This window comes from Protopterus annectens, chromosome 3.part0 (assembly GCF_019279795.1).
Source record: "Protopterus annectens isolate FY-2018-M chromosome 3.part0, PAN1.0, whole genome shotgun sequence".
NCBI lineage: Eukaryota > Metazoa > Chordata > Ceratodontiformes > Protopteridae > Protopterus > Protopterus annectens.
This window is the reverse complement of record NC_056731.1, coordinates 1,135,470,070-1,135,493,702: the sequence shown is the minus strand read 5'-3', so window position 1 is coordinate 1,135,493,702 and position 23,633 is coordinate 1,135,470,070. Positions and strand designations below refer to the sequence as shown.

The following is a 23,633-nucleotide window of genomic DNA, read 5'->3' as shown; positions in this document are numbered from 1 at the left end:
TGAGGGTCCAGAGTTCAAGTCTCTATTTGGGCGCTCTAATGTATAATAGGAATAATATTTTTTGGAAGGTGCAGTGGTGCAGCAGTAGCATTGTTACATCACAGCAAGAGGTTCTTCAGTTCAATTCTTGGCTGGAGTGCCTTCTGTGTTGAGTCTGCATGTCATCCCTACATTTGTGTGGGTTTCCTCCACGTGCTCCGGTTTCCTCCCATGTTGCAAAGACGTGCGTCTGGAGTGTTTCACCCGGGGCCTTCACTCCAAATTGACTTTGTTCCAAGTCGGACTTTCCCAGTAAACAAAGGATAAATATATAAAGTTAAGGATGGCAATTCTTTACCAATAATGTTACTTTGGTTTATTTGTACTTTCCTTTTTATTTATAAATATAAATTCTAACATTAAAGTGCAGACCTGAGGATTTTTGATATTTTTTTTAATAATAATGTCTTGTTCTTTTAGTGATTCCTAAGAATTTAGCAGAGTTAACATTATATCTTGTGCAAATAACATCATTTTGGAATTATTGTTTTTAGTAATTTCTGTACCTTTTATTTTAGGATTAGATCAGATGGAGATTGTCAACATTTCAATAGCTAGAGCAAATAAAATAGAAGGTTAGGGGCAACCCTGTTTTGTACCTCTAGTTAGGGGAATAGACTGTGAAGAAAATGGTCTTAGTGTGACATATGCTGTATTAACCAACAAATAACTAAAACAAACTTAGAACTTAAACAGCGTGAAAGAAACCAATAAAAACCAAGCGGAGACGGTAATTATAGAAAGACAATTTACTCAACGCTTTCGGCAAAACCAATGCTTCACCTTCTTCAGATAAAACATAAATCAATTAAGACACTTTAAATAAAGTTCAGTGTAACACTTAATAGTTAACAATTAGGGTTTAACAATCAACAATGCATCCAATTGTTCAAAATCAGCTGCTGAACAACGTTAATGTTAAAGGTGTAGTCCACATGTAAACAAATCTTTTCAGAGCCTACAACGCATGTGTTGTAGAACCTTTTACTAATCCAAATACATAAAAGTAAATAAAAATATGTAAAGAAGTAAAAAAATATGTAAAAAATAATATAAAAAATAATAAATATGTATAAATGTAAATAAAGTTAAACTTTCAAGGGTACATTTTAAGCAGTGATGTATGTACATGTTAATAAAAAACATCAGTTTTTTTTCAGCAGCTGATTTTGAACAATTGGATGCATTGTTGATTGTTAAACCCTAATTGTTAACTATTAAGTGTTACACTGAACTTTATTTAAAGTGTCTTAATTGATTTATGTTTTATCTGAAGAAGGTGAAGCATTGGTTTTACCGAAAGCGCTAAGAGTAAATTGTCTTTCTATAATTACCGTCTCCGCTTGGTTTTTATTGGTTTCTTTCACGCTGTTTAAGTTCTACATATGCTTTATTATTTATGTTACAGTTAGGCATATGTATGTATATTTTAAAAGAAAAATGAATTGTGGAAGAAAGTCAAATAGTTCCAGTGTTTTAAACAAAAAATTCCAATTTAACGAGTGAAAGAGTTTTCTGTATTGGGATTAATGGAAAGAACTTCTTTTCTTATTATTTATAAAATCTGTAAGTGTCATTATTCTTTTTACATTATTGTATGCCTCTATTTTAAATATAAAGCCAGTTTGGTTTGTATTAATTATTTGACATAAATGTTCTTTTAATTTATCTGCTAAATTGGGCGCAAAAATATTTTAGACTGTGTAGCCGTTTCACACCATATTAGATCATAAATTCGGGGAACATGTATTCCAGATATAGAAACTTATGGAAAAGAAGCAAACTTAGAAGTCATCTTTAACTGGTTAGATTCCAATTATAACTCAAATTGGAATACATTTTATTTTCTGCTTTTTGATAATGAAAATGAATAACACTTGCAGTATTAATATAAATAATTCCTTTTTGATTTATCTGTGTAATTATATTCAGTTCAACACATGCTTTCCCACACAATCTACTTATATTAATTCTGTTTTAAAAACCTGTATATACACAATTTCTAGGTAGTATTGACTTGAAAATCTGGTTTGACACACTTATTCCTTTCAGAATAACAAAAGACTTATTTGAGAACCTATAAATCAAAACTTGATATCTGGGAAGTTAAACATTTTATATGAGGGTATAATTGTCTTAATGGCAAAAAAGTAAAAACAATTGAACCATTAATTTCTGTGTATAACATGGCTCCTCAAGATTGGACCGCTTTACAAAATAAAGAGAAATGTGGACAATCTTCATCTGATCTTATCCTAAAATAAAAGGTACAGAAATGACCAACATTCTCTTTACAAAGAAAATCCTAAACTAATTTAGTTTCTTTGTAGAATCTCATGTAATAATTTTGAAATGAAGAATGAAAATTCAAAGCTTTATAAAAATCTTTTCACATATACCATTATGTGAAAGACAAATTCTGGGATCATATCACATTAGGGTTATAGTACAACTTTTCTTGAAGAAAATAAACTTCATTTGCTGAAATCTGTAAGAAGTATGTCTTAGCCTCATTACTGGCACGGTTTTACATGAAAATTCCTGCATAGGCCCATTTTAACATTCAACAAAATAATGAAATGTTGTAAAAATAAAAATATTGAATGTTGGAGATGCAGACAGATCTATAACACAGATTGGGCACACATATTCTACCACTGTCTTATACATCCTTACTGGTATAAAGTTCGATATTTCCTTAATTAAGGCTTTATGGTTTGATTCATTCACAGTAGAAGTCTCAGTGTTCATAGGTAGGTAATAAGCTATCGGCCTAAGTAAGCCTAGCCAACAAGGTTCCCTGACTTACGCCACCCAAGAAAGTTATTTTCCTGTGCCCCTGTCGAGCAGAGCCACAGAAGTGATCCCCGAGGTGTATTTCCTATTTCCCATCCACTTATCAAGATTTTTCTTGAAGAGTGCTAATGAGGAACTTTGCTTGACATAGATGGGTAGCCTGTTCCAGAGTATGGGAAGTCTCTGGGACAGGAATCTATCCCTCCAGCATGTCCTGTTTATTGTGGTGACAAGGTTTAGGTCCCTAGAGCGTGTAGCTCGGAGGGATTGGGATTTCTTTACGTGTAGCATGTCCAACAGCTCTGGCTTTGACATAGCTTTATATGTTAGACAGAGATCACCTCGGAGTAGGCGATATGCTACAGAGTAAAGCTGGAGTTTTTTGAGACGGTCAGTGTAGGACATCTGTTTGAGGCCAGTAATCCTCTTTGTGAGGTACTTCTGTGGGCTTTGCAGCTACTGCAGATGTCTTGTGAGGTACATTCCAAAAGGGGCATTGTACTCTATAATGGGTCTGAGTGTCGAGTAGAGGGAAACAATTACCTCTTTTTTCCTAGATGTGAACCCTTTTGTGATGAGGTGTGCCACGTAGAAAGATTTCCTGACTACTGTGGAGATGTGATTATCAAAGGAGAGACTATTGTCCAACTGGGTACCCTGGTCTCTTATCACATATTTGGCGTTAAGTAGACTGCCGCCTATGTGGTAGTTCATGGGTACAGAGTTTTTACCAAAGGGGATGACAATGCACTTTTTGGCATTGAGCTTGAGGCCATGACTCTGACACCAGGCATCTGTCTCAGTGAGGCCCTTCTGTAGGCTGCCCACATCATTTGGGGACTCAACTATGGCTCCTAGTTTGCAGTCATCTGCGAACTTTGTTAGCCAAAGGCCTTCTGTGTTAGCTTGTACTTCAGAGAAGTAGATACCAAACAGGAGAGGTCCCAGGACTGAACCCTGTGATACTCCACTTGTCACTGGTTTGAAGTCAGATTTTGAGTCTGCAGCTTTTACAGTGTGGGTTCTGTCAGTGAGACAGTTGGCAACCCATCTTATGACATAGGGATTTATACCTAGTTTAGTGAGTTTAGCTATAATTCCAGAATGGGGGATGGTGTTGAAAGCCTTGGCGAGGTCAGGATAGGCTGTGTGAACCACCTTACCCTCATCTACAGCTTTGGTGACTGCCTCAAAGAAGTCGATCAGGTTCAGGAGACATGATCTGCCTTTCACAAACCTGAACTGGGTGGGGTCCAGAGTTTGGAGGTTACCAATGTCTTTGTTTATGAGTTCCATGATGATACGTTCCATGGCCTTTGGCCTTATAGACAAGGCTCGTCAGCCTAATAGGGCGATAGTTCCCGGGATCAGTGGCGGCGCCTCCTTTGTGGAATGGGGTAACTGTTGTTGTGCGCCATTCAGTGGGCACAAAGCCTGATGTGACAGTATAATTGAACATGATGCTTAGGTGGGGAGCCAGTTCGTTCTGAAGTTCGTGTAAAACGCAGCCTGGGATGTTGTCTGGTCCCATGGATGCTGTGTTTTTGGCTTTAGAGAGTGCAGCTTTTACCTACATAGTTGTGATTACAAGGACTCTGCATTCTTCCTGTATAGATATGGGCCCTTTAGGGGGTGAGAGAGAGGTAAAGTTAGCACTGCACCTATCTGCCAGGACTTTGGCAATATCAGTTGGTTCTGTAATTTTCATGCTGTTGTGCTGTAACTCAGAGCAGATCTGGGTGTTGCCATTGAGATTCTTGACATAGCTATAGAATGCTTTGTGGTTGTCTCTAGAATCAGTGGCGATTTTGTTTTCGTAGCTAGCTTTGGAGGATCTTATAAGGGATCTCAGCTTCTTACTGAGGCTGACCAGGGAACTCCTCCACTCATGGGATTTTACTCTCTTTTGCAACAGTTTCTTCCTTTTGTTGTAGAGTTTGTTTATGGCAGGGGACCACCAGATTGGCTTCCTTTTTTTGGAGGATAGCATCTTGGTTCTGTTTGGGATAGCATGATCCATGCACTCGTGTAAGTGCTTATAGAGTGCATCTGTGTAGGATTCAGCAATTGTAACTGTATTGTCCATCTGCATGGGTGTCATGAAGTCTGCCACTTCTGCCTTAAGAAGCATGAAGTTGGCTTTGGAGAAATTTTTTACCGTGATTTCTTTAATGAGGGGTGGGGGCTGGATGTGGATATCTAGGGTGATTAGCTTATTGTTGGATCTGACCAATGAGGAGTTGACTTTGTGTGTTGGTAATGAGTAGGTCTAGGATATTGTTGCCCCTGGTGGGGGTATGAATAAGTTGATCCAGGGAATTGGAATTTATGAATTCCCGAAAGCGTTGAGTGAAGGAGTTGATATATGAGTAGTTTTCCCAGTTAATGGTGGGGTAGTTAAAAACGCCCATTATTAGGGTGTTTGGTTGAACCCTAATATTTTCCAGTATATCAAGAAAAGAGGAGTGGGAATCCTGGGGCATAGTAGGGGATCTGTAGCAAGCTACAATTTGGATTGCAGTTTTGCTCAGAGTTAGTTGCACTTGGATAACCTCGGATGCATTATGCTGAGCAACTAGCCTAGAGGTGTGTGGATATCCTTAATGAATATGGTCACACCTCCACCTTTGCTGTTCCGGTCCAGGTTAGGTGGCCAAAAAGTGTGGTATGAGTTATAGTCTGGTAATTCAGGGGTGCTCTCTGGAGCCTTGAACCAGGTCTCAGTCACTGCACAGATATCGATGTTCTCCATTTTAAGGAGTGCCTCGAGGGAGTGCATTTTGATATTTAGACTTCTAGCACTGAGTAGCATTACCCTCAGTTTTTGCTTGCCTGTTCCTGTTACGGTGGTGAATTTGTCATTTGAACCATGCCTAAAAAAGGCACTATAGGGGCAGCAAGAGCCTTAGCCAGTATCCGGAATCCCAGGGGTGACAGATACAGGCCATCTCTGGCAAAGCATCGTGGTCTGTTGACCATGTCGTCCCAGGCAGACAGATGCTGGGTCCCCTTAGAATGATACCAAAAGCTTAGCCAATTGTTGAAGTCAGTCATTTTGTCCTTGTACTGCGGTATCATTCTGGGTGATGGCAGGATGCTACTCAGGGCTAGAGTCATATCTGCTTGGGCTACAAGATTGGAGAGCTCTTCCATGTGTCTTTTCATGTAGTCCAGGGAGTTACGTCTCAGGTCATTCACACCAACATGGACAATGACAGAGCTATATTTGTACTTGTGGAGTGACCTCATTGCAGCTGACAGTAACCTTCTCCTTGTTTAGCCTGGTGAGTGGAGCATCACTGTGCCTGACTGTAGAGTCACCTATGACTAGTGTGTTGGGTACATTGTTTTGCCTTATGGGCTGTGGTTGAGTAGCACACTGAGTCTGTTGGCTATGTGTCATTTGGGTTGTGTTGGGGGGTGGTGGTTGCTTGCGTTTCTGCTTTGGAAGTCTCTGTTGCTTGAGCAGATTATTATTGAGAGCCTCCGCAAATGTTTTTGTGTTTCCATGTGTGGATTTTGGTGGTGTAGGTTTAGTGGGACTATGTGATGAGTGTGGTGTGGTGCAAGTGTTTACCTTCTCCTCTTGACTGTCAAGTTCAGTCTTGGTTGGAGAGAGCTTTACCTCCAGTTTGGCTAGACAAGTGCATCTCTCACAGGTTGTGGTGCTGGGTGGCAGGAGGAGAGTGTTGTCTGTCTACGTGAGGCAATTGCTACATTGCCCCAAGGTGCCCAGATTCATCAGAAAGACAGGAGAGAACAGTTGGAGCTGACTCTTGGACATGCCTGAATAAAATAAAACTATTTTCCTCTAGACAAGTGAGGAAAGTGAGTATAAGAGTTATTTTTCTCTAAGCAAGTGAGGAAAGTAAGTACAAAAACTGTTTTCCTCTAGGTAAAGAGGAAGGTTGAGTGCTGCAGTAATTTGTCGCTTATTTAGTGCTAACAACAAGTTCTGAGCACGAATAAGCAAATTCAAGTGCTAAAACTAAGTATCTGTACCTGGATATTGTGGTAGATAGGCTACCTAGTGCTTATCAATCCCACTGATAAGCTAGAATGCTTTCCTCTAACACAGAAAGGCTTGGGGGCTCAGAAGCTTACAAATAGCCTTGGAGACAGTAAATCTGTATCTGGACTAGACTAGTTACAGGAAAGGTGGGAAACAAGCGCAAACGCAGGCTTTTAAACCAGAAAGTTGAAAGAGATGGAAAAATTGCCCAAACGGCCAATAAACTACAATTTCTGGGCCAGAAACCACTCTTGTGATAGATAGGCTACCTAGTGCTTACCACTCCCACTGATAAGCTAGAAGGCTTTCCTCCAACACAGAAAGGCTTTGGGGGCTCAGAAGCTTACAAACAGTCCTGGTTACAGCAAATCTGCATCTGGACTAGACTAGTTACAGGAAAAGCAGGAAACAAGCTTAGAATGTTTTTCTTCAGTATAATAGGGAATTATAAAATGAATAATGAAAATTATTATCTAATATAAACAGTTTTAGGTGTGGCAAGAAAAATATAACAAGAAAATGGAAAAAGCCTTCACCACCACAATTTGAAGAATTTATGTCATCATTTTGAGAGACTGCCACCAGAGAAATCATCATAAAGAAAAGCAGGATATTGCCAAAAACATTCATCAAGAATCCATGGGCAAATATGTTATCTCTTATTGATATTTATCAACAAAATGTCACCTTTGAACACTGAAATGTTATAAAAGTTGTCTAATGATATTTTGCTTGAAGTATCTAACAAGTTTTATTTGCTAGCAAGTGAAGTATTTATGTCAGTTCTACCTTATTTCAAGCATGCTGTATACAATATAAATATAAGCATTTACTTATTTATTTTAAATTTCTAAATTTTATAATGAATATATCATGCTCTCATATATATATATATATATATATTTTTTTTTTTTTTTATTTTTTTTTGTAAAATCCTAAAAAAATTCCTCAAGTACAAAAATTCTGTTCAGTTATTTCATCTCTTCTGAAGGTCAGAAAAATGGACAACCAGTATCAAAGAAGACAGTTTCCAAATTGCTGTCCATACTACTACTTTTTGTACAACCTACCACAATAAGGTAATTCCAGGCAGGGACAAGATAACACTGTACCAGAGCTATGGCTTTTTCGAAAGGGATGGATTGTAGAAGTATTCTGGAAATGGCAAGTTCGGGCTTTGTACATACCTGTACAAAGAACTACAAACTAGATTTCTCCTCCAGGTCTAGAACAGGCTTTGTTATAACCATTTCTCATGTGCTTCTGGGCCCTCATCCTCACTCCTCCCAGTCATGCTAAGCTATAGTAATCTACCCATATAGCTAAAGTTATTGCAGCAGTAATCAAATTATGAACATAGTACAGCTGTGTAAGTAAATTTACTGTAACAGATGTCTGAATTATCACTCCTGCAGTAGCCACTCCCATCTTCCATCCCCCTTATTTTTGTATACTTTTTATTGTCAGGGTGAGGACTTTGATTTTTGTTTACCTGACATTAATTCCTTTCAGGGGACTAGCCTCCTCCTCTCAGTTGGCATGAAAGCTATGAAGAGTTTGGCTCCCAAACCACTGGTTTATTCAGCTCTGCTCAAGCTGGTAACAGTTTGGGCATGTTGAAAGTGCACTTAAACTCTGTAAGGTAGTCAGCTACATTGTATATAAAAAGTGTACACACCCCTGTTAAAATGCCAGGTTTTTGTGATATAAAAAGATGAGATCACATTAAATCATTTCAGAACTTTCCCCACCTTTAGTGTGACATATAACCTGTACAGTTCAATTGAAAAACAAAGAAATCTGTTAGGGGAAAAATATAAAAAAATGAAATACGTACAATAAGCTGGTTGCATAGGTGTGCACGCCCTTAAACTAATACTTTGTTGAAATACCTTTTGGTTTAATTACAGCATTCATTCTATAATTAGCAACAAATAAAGTTCAGCTGTCCTAGTAGGATTTTCCTGACAAAGCGATGGTTTGCAGAGAGCCTACAAAGCATCAAAGGGATCTCATTGTTAAGTGTCAGTCAGGAGAAGGGTACAAAAAAATTTCCACAGCATTGGATATACCTTGGAATACAGTGAAGACAGTCAACAAAAAGTAGAGAAAATATGGGACAACAGTGATGTTGCAAAGAACTGGAAGTCCCTCCACAATTGATGAAAATACAAGACAAAAATGGTCTGGGAGGCTGCCAAGAGACCTACAGCAACACTGAAGGAGCTGCAGGAATTTCTGGAAAGTACTGGTTGTGTACTACATGTGACAACAATTTCCCGTATTCTCCATATGTCTGGACTAGGGGTAGGGCTGCAAGACGGATGCCTTTTCTGAAACAGAAAACCATTCAGGCCCGGCTAAAATTTGTAAAACAATACAACAAGTCTCTTAAAAGCATGTGGGAAAATGTGTTATTGTCTGATGAGACCTAGGTTGAACTTTTTGTCCACAATTCCAAAGGGTACGTTTGGCGCAAAAACAACACTTCGCATCACCAAAAGAACACCATCCCCACTGTGAAGCATGATGGTGGCAGTATGATGCTTTGGTGTTGCTTCTCTTCAGCTGGAACTGGGGCTTTAGTCAAGGTGGAGGGAATTATGCACAGTTCCAAATACCAGTCACTTTTGGCCCAAAACCTTCAGGCGTCTGCTAGAAAGCTGAAGATGAAGAGGAATTTCACCTTTCAACATGACAATGACCCCCCCCCCCCCCTCAAACATAGATCCAAATCAACAAAAGAATGGCTTCACCAGAAGAAAATTAAAGTTTTAGAATGGCCCATCCAGAGCCCATACCTAATTCCAATAGAAAATCTGTGGGGTGACTTGAGGAGGGCCGTGCACAAGAGATGCCCTCGCAATCTGACAGATTTGAAGCATTTTTGCAAGGAAGAGTGGGCAAATATTGCCAAGTCAAGATGTGTCATGCTGCTAGACTCCAACCTGAGAAGACTGAATGCTGTAATTAAGTCAAAAGGTGCTTCAACAAAGTATTAGTTTAAGGGTGTGCACATTTATGCAGCCAGCTTATTGTACATTTTTTATTTTTTATATTTTTCCCCTAACAGAGTTGTTTGTTTTTCAATTGAATTGTACAGATTATACGTCACATTAAAGGTGGGAAAAGTTTTGAATGATTTATTGTGGTCTCATTTTTTTATATCACAAAAAAACTGGCATTTTAACAGGGGTGTGTAAACTTTTATATCCCCTGTATTATTTCCTATACAGGATGTAGCCCATGTAGCTAAGGCTGCTGCTGCAGTGGTCATTCGAGCATCTTCTGTTATGGTGAGTTTACTTACACAACTATACTTTCTAGTGCTTACTAGTAAGAGCAGAAGGGATAAGACTCAGAAGAGCTTTTCAAGTCAAATTTACATAAGGGCAAGCAACTCAAGAGTTACTGGTTTGAGTGTAATAGGGACAGCACAGAAAGGGTATAAAACTCCTAAATATTCAGAGCACTGGCAGTTCTTGCAGATTAATGTTGGTGAATTTAATCCATTTGTTAAGCTGGTCTATGTTACTCCCTTAGAGATATAGTCTAGATGGGAAGGAAAGGTGATGAGAGATGTTGTGTGTGTGTGTGTGTGTGTGTGTGTGTGTGTGTGTGTGTGTGTGTGTGTGTGTGTGTGTGTGTGTGTGTGTGTGTGTGTGCAGAACTAATGATGATGATAATGCAATGATAGTAATATAACTGATGATAAAGATTTCAGCTTGTAGCAAACTGAACTAATTTTGCAATGACTTACATTAATGATGGAACTGTAAAAGGCATGCAGGTTCTTTTTCCTTCATTTCCTCACAAAATAATGCTTCTTTTCCCTCAGGATATGAAGAAAATCCATCTAAAACAACACTTCAAGCTTTTGTGATGCCATATGTTGAAAATGACAGCAGGTAGATACATTGAAAATTGTCATTTTTGTACGCATGTATTACTTATTTGTTTTAGGATACATCTTGCTAGTAAGTTGTTGACCGTGTCTTCCTCACCAGTCAGAAATCAACACTTTTTCTGTTTAAAATCCTCTGTTCAAATACATCCATGTACCTTATACTTTCCAGCTGCATAAACATGCATGTTCCCAGAGTCAGTTTTTTTTTGCCACTAGCACAGTTCATATCTTGACCTTTGATGATGTTGGCAAAGTCCTGGTTTTGCATGTCTAAACAAACCAACAACTGTCCATGTGGCTTCCCAATTACTAGACAAGACTCGTGTCACATTGCTTTTACTGTATTTGAGAAGAAAATAATGCTGGTACCTGTTACAGCTCTTAGTGTTTCAACCTGGCTACTCATCATAGAAGAGGATAAAGTTGTAGGCCTTCTTAATGTTTAGGAAGATGGCAGCTGTAGACAGCTGTTTTTATGGAAACTATTTGGAAGGTCTACTCACAGTCTCTTACTGAGGTAAACTGTATGTTAAGCCATTTCTCTGGACCCTGCAGGTGACGAGCTTGTGCTTGACTAGCTAGACCTAAAGTTACAGCAAGTTCCCAGCATCATGTGAAGAAGAAGGGGTCACCGAAGGCACACCCTTTGGTCCCACCTTGTGGCTGCATCCTGGAGTTCTTACACCATCCTACCCCAGTTCACTTTGCCTTTGATTAGTGTGTGATCCTCCAGAGTTGGTACACAATCTTCCAAGTGACCTGTTATGAGTTTTCACATGTGTGGCTCCAGGTGAGCTTATGGCAGCAGGTGGCAGGGTCATGAATTCCCTCACTCTCTGTATCCTATAATGGCTGCTGCTTTAAAGGTGAACATGGACAGTGAGTCTGCCCCCATTTTCATCTCTGCTGGAAGCCTTCTCCTCTAGTGTTACCGTTGTAATTTGTTGGAAGAGCATAGACTAGCGTAAAAGTCTCTATCCCTTTCTCCAAGAGCACCTTGCATAATTTCTGGGATGGGAACCAGAGGAACTTTGATATTTCCTTTCATTTAAACCAGTCATTCCAAATGTCAGCAAGACAGCCTGGAGACTGACTCTGCACCTTTGAGTCCTTACAGGCTGATGCCATTTATAAGCTGTCACTGGAGTGGGTAGAATAACTTAGACCAGTGCATTTTGCCACATTGCCAGCTGCTGACAAAGAGTCTTGAGGTTTGGACAGATATGGCAAGAGAGTGTACTCTTCTGCTACACTGGGACTTTAAACTGTTCTTCTAACTTATCTCAGTTCCAGGCCAGCTTGGTAAGGAAGGCGGAACTGGATGATCTCCTCAAGCCTGGGCTTCAGGTGGCTGTTCATGAGTCAGCAGCTTTCACAGGGAGTATATTGTGTCATGATGTGAATTTGACTGTTTTGACATTTTGGCTAAGTCCACAGATTCAGGTTTGTCTATGTTTAGGATGGTTTGGCCAAGGTTTTTCTTCCTGGAGGAAGGATTTAGGAGCAAATTCCTGGATATCCATTTTTGGAAAGGTGGTCTTCATCTAACCAATTTGAGATCTGACTTTTGATCTCCTGAGAGTAAAACAGGCTTTTGTGAACGGCCTCACTGATTCTCTTTCTGCTGCTATTATCTCCTACACCTGAACAGTTCCAAAAGGAGGAAGAGACCTGGTCCTTAAGTGTCAGATGTTTTGCCACCTTCAGTGACCATGAAATCACTTATGAAGATAACTCCACTGGCCACCTCACATTGGTCCTGGCTCTGGTGTAAAGTATCCTTTGGTGGGGGCTGTTTTCCAGGTTCTTGACATGCTTATTCTCAACCACATTATGGAGCTTGCTTGCCCTCCCCTGAAGAATTCTGCTGGTAGTGCAGTCCCTTTCTTGTAATCTCTTGGGACATTAGCAGACTCAGCTGGTCATAGGGGCTGCAGAAGCTGTCGTGGTGTTGGATGCAAGGTGGAGGTTTTATTCCTATGGTCTTCATGGTTCCAAAGCAGAAGACTGCTTTTTCCCATTGTGAATATCAGCAAATTCAGTCAGCACATCTGATGCAACCTTCTTCAGGTCTTTTGCAAGAGTCATGCCCTTGCTCCCACAGAGCACTTGGGTGATGCTGCTGAACATAATGGACACCTTCTGGCATGTTGACATTTGAGGTCCAAACAAAAGGTTGTCCTGAGTAGTACATGATGGGCATCACTTAAATAAAAGTTATTTTCTTCAAGATGCAGTCTTCTCAAAGCTGTTGGCCATTTTAGCTTAATCCTTGCAGAAGAAGTGATCTGCTGTTGTTTCTGGATTTAGATGGTGGTCATCTGGTAGCCTTCTCCAAAGATGTAATATAGGTGGCCTCACTCTGGGTACTTCCTTTGATGCAGCCCTTGGTGGGTAACTTTAAAATGAGAGAAGTTTTCACTGATTCCCGCTCACAAAAATTCCTTTGTAGGACTGGAGTCGGACTCTCCAGCATCATTTGTTTCTGTTTTTGGGGAAGGCCAAAGAGATATAGGCTTCACTCTTCTCTCATCTGTGCTGCACCCTCACTGTCACAACTCCATGATAGAACCCAAAAATCCTTCACATATGTAGAGTCCTGCCTGTCAACTCAATCCAAACAAAACCAAATTATGTCCTTCTGTTCTGCTGTTGCAGTATTCTTTCTTTACATAAGGGAGATTGCATGCTAAGTGACCTGACATTGACCAATATACAAAAGTCTTTAGTGCCTAGGGTGTGTGGTGCATCGCATGTAGTCTGCTGTCAGGCATAGGCTATAAAGGTGACATACCCATGCACCATCCTTAGAACTTCTTTGCCTCCAGACAGAACGCACTTCCAGTATGTATGTACTGTCTGACTGCTGAGGAAACCTCAGCTCAGATAAGTGCCACATTGGGAATCCTTTATTTACTTTTGATAGTGTCTTCAGTTTAATGCCATCCGAGAATGGCAAATGTGAATGTGGACGTCAGATTCCACATATGGACAGCCATCAGTAGTGCGTTTTCTGTCTTGGGCCTTCCCATGATCACAAGGCCTGCCCTATCTGTCAGTCGTTCACCCAGAAAACCTTAAAAGTAGGCTTAATTCACTTTCCTTATACCTAGAAAACCAGTGACTAAAATTCCTCACCAAATGAATGGAGGGTCTACCTCAGAAGCCAAGTCGTTTGTGAAGGGAAAGGCCAAGAAACACAGGCCGGAAGCCTCAGCTGCACCTCCAGCGCCAGACTTCTCTCCCAAGATGATTACCAGTCTGGAGATTCGCTCATGGCCGTCGTCTGAACCACAGGCCGAACCCATAACAGAGATTGCCGTGGAACAGGATAGAAGCATGTCCTCAGAGGTACTGCAGGCATTCACCTCGGACGTCAAAGGAGAACCCTGACTCGTTATTTCTGAAGACCCCTGTGGGATTCCTACCTCCCTTGTCTGCAAAGAGGTAGATTCAGACATTATTGAGTGTAGACCTATGTCCGGCCTGCCATCATGCCACAGAATGGATATGCCCAGTAAAAAGCAGAAGACTAAGAATGTTTTTCCTCCTTCCGACTGACAGGGAGAGGGATATATGCATTCCCTCCCCTGACTATCATCCCAAGAGTCCTTCTGAAGATTTGACAGGACAGACCAAAGAATTTGTTGGCAACCCCCTTTTGGCCAGGACAGCATTGGTTCCCCTTACTCCTGCATTTAGCCAAGGGCACAAGTTACCCCACAGAGTGGACCTACTTACACAACACAACGGCACCCTCATTCATCCACAATTGTCAGCTCTACAGATGACATTGTGGGTGATATGGCCTTGATTTCTTTCAGACACCTTTTTTTCCTGAGGATGTGCTAAGGGTACTACAGGAGGCCAGAAAACCCAACACAAGGAAATCTTATTTATCCAAATGGAAAAGATTTTCATTATGTTGTATCTTATATAATTTGGACCCACTAACCGTCGATGTTCCCACAATCTTGTCATATCTGTGTGAGTTGTTGGACACTGGACTAACTTATTCTTCAGTGATACAGAGATAGTGCACGTCAGCCATTTCTGCCTGTATGCCTCCCTCACCTCCCCTAGTTTGCAGGTTTGAAGTCAGGCAGTTCCTGAAAGGCGTCCTCCACATGAGAACCCCATGAAACCAACTCCACCTCCCTGGGATCTTAACTTTGTTTTGGAAAAACTGGCCCTGGCCCTGGCCCCATTTGAAGCAGCATTCTCTGCCTCCCTAAAATTCTGCTCCTGGAAAACTATATTGCTGGTAGGCAGTCACGTCTGCCAGAAGGGTTTCAGAGTTATAGGCCCTTATGGCTTCCCCTCCCTTCTTAGTCTTCCATAAGGACAGGGTTTCACTCTGCACCAACACCTTCTTCATGCCTAAAGTGGTCAAAGAGTTATCACTGAACCAGGCAATACACCTCCCTACCTTTTTTCCTTCTCTCCAAACCTCTGCAGAAAGAGTTCTGCACACTTTGGATGTACACAGACAGCTTAGGTTTTACCTAGACAAAACCAAGAGTATAAGGAAATCTGACCAGCTCTTTGTCTCTTTTCACCCTAGAGCCCTAGGACTCCCAGTCACTAAACATAATATCTCCAACTGGAGTGCTAAGGCCATTACCTTCTGCTATGAACACCATGGAAAGAGCGTACCCTTTTCAGTTAGGGCTCACTCTACTAGGGCCGTGGCCACTTCTGGAGCCTTTTTCAAAGGTCTGGACACCAACTCTATTCTGGAGGCAGTTCTGAACATCAACTCCATTCTAGAGGCAGCTACTTGGTCTTCAGTTCATACCTTCATTAAGCATTATAAACTGGACTGCATTTCCAAATTCAGGGCAGGGTTTGCTAGGGCTGTTCCTCATGGTTTCCTGGAAAGCTTCTCTGCCCCTACCTCCTCCCTGTCCTTCTCCTCATGAGCTTTTGTATTCTCTCTCATATAAAGAATACTGTAACAGAAGAATAGATGGACATAGATTGCTTGTGTAAAATCTTACCACAACAATAGATGTCCTTCTCTTCTCTGTTGCAGTCTTACCATAATGATAGATGTCCTTCTCTTCTCTGTTGCAGTATTCTCTCCCACCCTCCGTCCTCCTGGATTTAATCTTCCTTGGATGTAAAACAAAAGATGCCAAGCCAGATGCGAACCACGAACTTTAATGACTGAGTTGAATGATGAGTGCTTTCATCTTACATTAAAGGTAAAACTTTTTCAGATAAACAAGTTAATTAAAAGTCTTTAAATATCTTATAAAATCAAACATTAACCAATCAAATGTCTTTAAATAAATTACATCATCCCAACATCCGTTCCAATAGAGTGCTGTCCTGAAAGGCACGTCAGTATTACTCCATCCACACATCCATTGATAAAAAAGTAAAAAAATTTTTTTTTACTATCATTGTTATATTTTTACAGGATTGGGGTTACTAGTATGTGTAAACTTTTTTATTAATGGATGTGTGGGTGGAGTAATAAGAAGAAAGTGCTTATCATTCACTGAGTCATTAAAGTTGGTGGATGTTCATCGTGCATACAGCTGCAGTCATAACAGATGGGGTTATCCTGCCGTCAGGCGGGTCCTCGGTCGGCCGAATTCCAAAGTCTAGGTCCGGCGTCTGATGTTGTCGCTTCTTCCCTGACGTCAGTGCGGCAGGGGTATAAAAGAACCAGCCGACGCCATTTTCTCCAGTCTTTCTTGCCACGTGGTGCTCGAAGCAGAAGCAGTTCGCAAGTGCCGGTCGGCCAGCTCCTGAGATTACGAATATTTTTCAACCGAAGTCTTCTTGAAACCTAAGTACCCCGTTGGGGAAACTTTTCTTGCCTCAGACCGATGTCAGACAAAGTTAATAATTGCATTTCATGTGGGAAGCAAATACCGCATAAGGATTTCCATTCCTTCTGCATTCCTTGCTTAGGCCCAGACCACGACGTCTTGGCTTGTCGTTTTTGTGCTAGATTCAACAAACGCACTATTAAGCGTCGGACGGAGTTCGCCCAACACTATTTTGGTAAAAAATGTAATTACATTATGTCGTCGGATACTCCGACTCCAGTTTTGACTAAAAGACGCAAAGATAAGGACCGACATACGAGGTATGCGACTTCTACCGACACCACGCTAAAGCCGGCTACAGGTGCTCCAGTTCTCAGCGAGGTGCCTACGCAGCCCCTGAGTACCGATGACACTTTCTTTAGCGGTGTCTTCTGTGCCCGAGGTCACAGGCTCCTCGGCCCCCACCCCGACTACAGATATCGACGCCACTCTTGGCAGGGAAACTCAGAGTTTAGACAGGCCTGCCACCTCTCAAGGTGTCTTCAGGCCTTCTTCTTCTTTTTCCATTAAGGCTTTCACAAAATCTAAAGCAGCCATGCAAACTAAAAGACAAGCTCCACAGGGCCCCTCTCAAGGCCCCATGCCTAAAAAACAGATGCTCAAAATGGCTGAGGATTTGATTACTCTTATCAGGGGTTCTCAACCCCCCTCGGACAAAAGGCCCAGAGTGGAGGAAGATTACCCTTCCTCGGACCAGGCCTCCATTACCTCAGAACATTCCGAAGACCAGGAATATTCTTACTCCCCTTTTGAAGATTCTGATGCGGAGGAGTCCATTCCCTCTGTCTCCCCCCCTGAGGACTATTCTTTTGGGGAAACCTTGCATACCTTGAGGGAACACTTCCACTGGGAAGGCCAAGATTACTCAGATTCCAAGAAAAGGCTCAGGGATTTTCTCTTGCTCCCTCAGCACAGGCCTCTGGCTATCCCTCCTGTCTTAGACATACTAGATGATGTGTATTCAGAGGCCAGCCTTAACCCAGATTCTTTACCACCAGCTCCAGTTAAGCCTGACAGGTATTACTGGGTTCCTGATTCACACCAATTCCTGTACAAAAGCCATGCTGCTGACCCAGAAACTATTTCACAGGGTCCCAAGGGAATTAAGACCTCTACTGCCAAAAATCCATTACCTTCAGAGAGAGATTCCAGAGCTTTAGAAAGGTGGGGCAAAAAGGTATACACCTCGGCCACTTTAACCATGAGGGCATTAAACTGTCAGTTCCATATGTTAAAGTATCAACAGTTTTTTTTATCTCAGTTGAAAAGCAAAATGTCACAACCTGAACAACCAGACTTGAAGGAGTTGCAGGATCTGTTGCATAGTGCAGAGCAAGTGGGTAAACATAACTTGCAATGTGGTTTTGATGCTTTAGAGGCCTCTTGTAGAGCTGCTGTTACAGGGTCTGTCATACGTAGACATGCTTGGCTCAAAGAGCAAACCTTACCAGATCATGTCAAAGCTAAATTACTAGATGCACCTCTTCAAAAAGATGTATTGTTTGGAGTTAAAGCTGAGGAGGTATTAAAGAAAATGGAGGAAAAGGCAAAATCAATGCAAACAGTGAAAGATTTCCTACAGGTACAACCTCCACGTTTCAGCAGAAACTGGCCTTCAAAAAATTGGTCCTTTCCAGCCAAGGACAGACCTCAAAGAGGTAGATACAGGCGCTCGAGGGGTAGAGGGCAATCTCAGGGATCATTTAGAGCCAGCTAGTGGCAAGCACCTACACCAAGAGGTGGAGAGGATAGATCACAGCCATTCAGAAAGCAGGCACAATGACTTTCCCCTTTGCATGCCAAGCAAAGCTCTATTGGCAGCACCTTTAGGCGGAAAACTGACATTATTTTCGAAAAATTGGCATATTGTCACAAAAGACAAAAGGATCCTGGACATTATAGACAGAGGCTACAGATTCCACTTTCACACCCTTCCAAAAATGAGAGGCATGCCAAACCTGCCACAAAATCAAAGGGCAGAGGCACAAAAACAAATTTCAGCTCTCATGGACATGAAAGCTATTCAAGAGGTACCTGCACAAGAACAGGGTGAAGGTTTTTATTCCAGACTATTCCTGGTACCAAGGAAGGACAAAGATTGGAGACCTATTTTGGATCTATCCATCCTAAACACATATTTACTCGTACCAAAATTCAAGATGCTCACATTACAGCAGCTTCTTCCCATGCTGGGCAAGGAGTCTTGGCTGGTAACATTGGACCTCAAGGAGGCATACCTGCATGTCCCTATCAGACAAGATTGCAGAAGATACCTCAGATTTCTTGCAGGTTCAACCCATTATCAATTCTCTGCATTGCCCTTTGGCTTATCTACTGCGCCCAGAGTGTTCATGAAATGCCTGGCATCAGTAATTGCCTTCTGCAGACTTCAAGGGATACAGATATACCCATATTTGGACGACTGCCTGATCCAAGCAGACAGCAAGCACATACTTCTGAAACACCTGGCGTTTGTAATAAAGATGTTGAACTTTCTGGGATACACAGTCAACAAAAAGAAATCAAAACTAATACCCTCTCAAGCAATAATTTTCCTGGGTGCCAGCTTGAATACAAACACCCAGATGGCCTACCTCACGACAGAGAAACAAGGGCAACTATCTCAATACTTCAGAAAAATGGCAACCTTCACCAGGCTGACTGCAAGGAAAATCCTGCAGGCTCTGGGATTCATGGCATCTTGCATCTTGCTAATCCCATGTGCAAAGCTGCATATGAGGAAACTTCAATGGTACCTAAAAAACTTATGGTCTCAACACAGCCACAGTTTGGAAACAATTATACCACTCATTCCATGCCTCCAAAAGGAATTTCTGTGGTGGGCTGAAGCATGCCAAAGAAACATAGGTCTCCCATTCTGCTTGCCTCAAGCAAATCAAATCATCACAACAGACACCTCGGACTACGCCTGGGGGGCGCACATGACAGATCAGTGCATTCAGGGCAAATGGTCGCTAAAAGAAAAGCACCTACACATCAATCAAAAGGAAATGCTAGCAGTAAAAAATGCTATTATGGCTTTCAATGACCTACTGCATCCAGGCCAGCTATTGATAAGGACAGACAACACCACAGTGATGTGGTACATAAACAAACAGGGAGGAACCCATTCATATCCCCTGTGCAGGCTAGCCATGTCTCTTTGGAACACGGCTCTGGAATTACAAATCCAACTTCAAGCACAATTCCTGCCAGGCAAGGAAAGCATGCTGGCGGACAACCTAAGCAGAAATATGACAGATCCACACGAATGGAAGTTGCATCCTCAAGTTTTTGCAAAGATAATTCAAGCATGGGGAAGGCCAGACATAGATCTCTTTGCTACCCACAGAAATTACCAATTGAAAAAATTCTGCTCAAGGACCTATCATCCACAGGCCTGGAAAATGGATGCACTTTCTTTCAGTTGGACAACATTGACAGTTTATGCCTTTCCACCTTTTCCTCTGCTGCCCAAAATTCTATTAAAAGCCAGAGCAGACAGACCAAAGATGATTCTCATTGCTCCAGACTGGCCAAGACAACACTGGTACCCACTCCTGAGGAGCCTGACGCATTCCCCACCATGCATCCTGCCTCTAATACCTCTTCTGTTGACCCAGCACAACTTCAAAACTCTTCACAGTCAGCTGAAAACACTCAATCTAGCCGCATGGAGGATTCCTTGATTTCCCAACAGACCCTCCTCTCCAAGGAGGTGCAGGATGTCATTTTGGAGGCCAGAAGGCCTTCTACTAGAAAAGCCTACTCCGCCAAATGGAAACAGTTTTGTGCCTGGAATCAGAAAAAGGGACAGAATCCTGGGATACTGAATTTACCACAAATACTACATTACCTAGCTGAGATGCTAAACAGTGGACTTTCATTCTCCTCCATCAAAATCCATGCTTCAGTCATTTCTGCACAATACAACACTGATCCTCCTTTATTCACACATCCTCTCTTAAGACAGTTCCTCAGAGGGGCTAAGAATATAAAACCCCCAAGGAAGCAACCAGTACCTGCTTGGGACCTCAATTTCATTTTAGAAAAACTGACCCTGCCTCCATTGGAGCCAGCTGCTTCAACGGATCTGCAATATTTGTCATGGAAAACAGCCTTCCTTCTGGCTATCACCTCAGCACGCAGGGTTTCGGAACTACAAGCCCTCATGCCTGTGCAACCTTTCATCATTTTCCATCAGGACAGAGTTTCCTTGCGAACAAACCCTTCCTTTATGCCAAAGGTAGTATCCAGTGTAGCCTTGAATCAGGCTATCCACTTACCTACTTTTTATCCTAATCCACAAAACAAAGGGGAGAGACTACTACATTCCTTGGACATTCACAGACAGCTTCGTTATTATTTGGACAGGACAAAGCCATTCAGAAAATCAGAGCAACTATTTGTGTCCTATGCTACAGGTGCTCAAGGAAAGGCTATTTCCAAACCGACAATCTCAAAATGGATAGCCCACTGCATACGCTTTTGTTATTCATTTCATGGTAAAACTGTACCTACAAGCATCAGATCTCACTCCACAAGAGCCACAGCTACCTCTGCAGCTTTCCTCAGGGGGTTCCTACCAAGGATATTTTGGAAGCAGCCACTTGGAGTTCTGTGCATACTTTCTCCAAGCACTACCACCTACCATTATACTCTAAATCTAGAGCGGGCTTTGCCACAGCAGTCTTGCAGGGCATCTTTGCTCCTCCTAGTACCACTTAGTGCCTACCGCCCCTTTTTTAACTTTGGGATTCTACCCATCTGTTATGACTGCAGCTGTATGCACGATGAACATAGTACAGTTTTGTACCTACCATAAATGTAGATGTTCGAGTGCTAATACAGCTGCAGTCCAGGTTTCCCTCCCTCCTTCCCCTCTTGGGACAGGCCTAATGACAAACACCTCCTCATACAACCTTATTGGGGTATTCTTTTATGGTGTATTTGCTTGCAACTACTGTTTTTTGATTATATTGCATTGCATTATTACATAAATTTATGTTTTGCCTTCCTTCTGGGGGCACCTGACATCTGGGGCAAGAAAAACTGAAGAAAATGGCGTCGGCTGGTTCTTTTATACCCCTGCCACACTGACGTCAGGGAAGAAGCGACGACATCCGACGCCAGACCTAGACTTTGGAATTCGGCCGTCCGAGGACCCGCCTGACGGCAGGATAACCCCATCTGTTATGACTGCAGCTGTATTAGCACTCGAACATCTACATTTATGGTAGGTACAAAACTGTACTTTCACATCTGGCCTGACATCTTTTGTTTTAGTCTGGAGTTTGTTTTGTTCGTGTTTTGGATCTTCCTTGGATGTACCTACATATATTCCTACTTCTCAGACCTTTTCCATGGGGCACTCAGTTTTGAGGATCATGCATGCGTACATCACCTTTATAGCCTACGTCCGATAGCAGACTATGTGCCATATAGCACGCACCCTAGGCACTAAAGACTTTTGCATACTGGCCGACGTTGGGTTGCTTGGCAGGCAATTACCCTTATGTAAAGAATACTGTAACTGAGAAGAGAAGGACATCTATCGTTATGGCAAGATTATATACACAACTAGTCTATCTTCTTCAACTACAAGGCAAATGACCACACTCCCCAGTTTCACATTTACTCATCCAATAAAACCCAAATTAAACCAGTCTCACACACCAGACTATGAGCTACCATTGATAACAGCATGAGATTTGACAAACACCTAGCACAGGTCATCCAAGAAGTCCTGACTCAGCCCATCCAACCTTGTTTTGATTAGCGACTTCAGCAACTGACAGAGTAGCATGGAAGAATAAGTGTGCCCATCATGGGGGGTGGGTGGTTACATGGGCATTCCCTTGATTATCCCTGGCTTTGAATGTGGATGGCATAGCAAGGCTGTGTGGTTCAAAGAAGGATGAGGGTGAGTCATTATTGACCACAGTATGGAACTCGGAAGCAGGGAAATATGCCACACATCCCCATTACATGCCTGCCCCTCAGTAGCAACCTACAGATACTGTTGCGCAGGGGTAGTAATGTGGTAGGTCATTAATTAAAAATCCCCTGGCTGATGGTGATGGCAAGACCCTTGGGATGCCCTTGGTTCTACGATGACCCCAGATATACACACTGAGCAGAGTGGATGAGAGTTGTTGACCACGACTGTTAGCTGAGATATATAAGTATCCTTTTTTTTCAATTATTTATACAGATTATTGTTTCTAACAATTAATATATAGCACTTTATTGCCTGCTTTTTAGTCTTTGAGTGTATTTTATTGCTACTAACTAATCTGCACAAGTAACTGATTTGTTTGCAGTTAAAAGCATTCTGTATCTTTACAAATCTTTATCTGTTTAAAAACTTTAATTTGTGGCTTTCTCTAGTGCTTACTGTCTGTAGGCTATTGTTTTTGGTGGCTTTGCAGTTGCCCGCCCCTACTGTAAATCTGATCTGTGACAGTCCTCCCAGTCTAGTGTCATTAGCTCATTCTACCTAATACAGAGAGAACATTGGATAAGGCCTTCTGTTTCTCTTTTTTCCCTTTCAAAAAAAAAAAAGAAAAATATTTTTTTTGCCTTAATCTCCTTGTGTTCTGACTGTGCTTCCCAAACATTTTGGAAATATAGAGTATATTTCAGAGCATTTATTATAACTGTAATTGCCTTAGAATTGCTACAACTCAAGTGCTCTAGGTTGCACTGCATCTGAAGTGTTTGTGTGTTTTAGCTGCTTTTCTGTATATATAGACTTCTCTGTTTCTTGAACTAAATAAGCTCTGCAAAGTTGTTTTATTGCATTCCTGAGTGTATTTCTGAGTTTTTTGCACTTTTAAAGTTTGTTTTTGCTTAGTTTAACTGGTAGGCTACACACTCCAGTGCGCTAGCCGAATTAAAGCATTTACTGTGTTTCTGTACCTAATTTCTGCTACTTTGTAAAAAAAAAAAAAAAAAAATCCTTGTTTCCCGCCTTTACTGAACTAGAATAGTCCAGTCTTCAGGTATTGCTGATCTCTGGGCTGTGTCATAGTTC

At 41.6% G+C, this 23,633-nt stretch overlaps 1 protein-coding gene across 3 annotated transcripts in view; it reads left to right on the top strand.

Moving 5' to 3' along the window:
- Positions 1–23,633, top strand: part of RBBP8 (RB binding protein 8, endonuclease) — a 2,682,217-nt gene that overhangs the window by 2,312,198 nt on the left and 346,386 nt on the right. For all 3 annotated transcript variants that reach the window (XM_044065365.1, XM_044065366.1, XM_044065368.1), the window contains one exon: positions 10,686–10,755. In XM_044065365.1, coding sequence (XP_043921300.1) covers positions 10,686–10,755 — 70 coding nt within the window. The remainder of the gene's footprint in view (positions 1–10,685; positions 10,756–23,633) is intronic.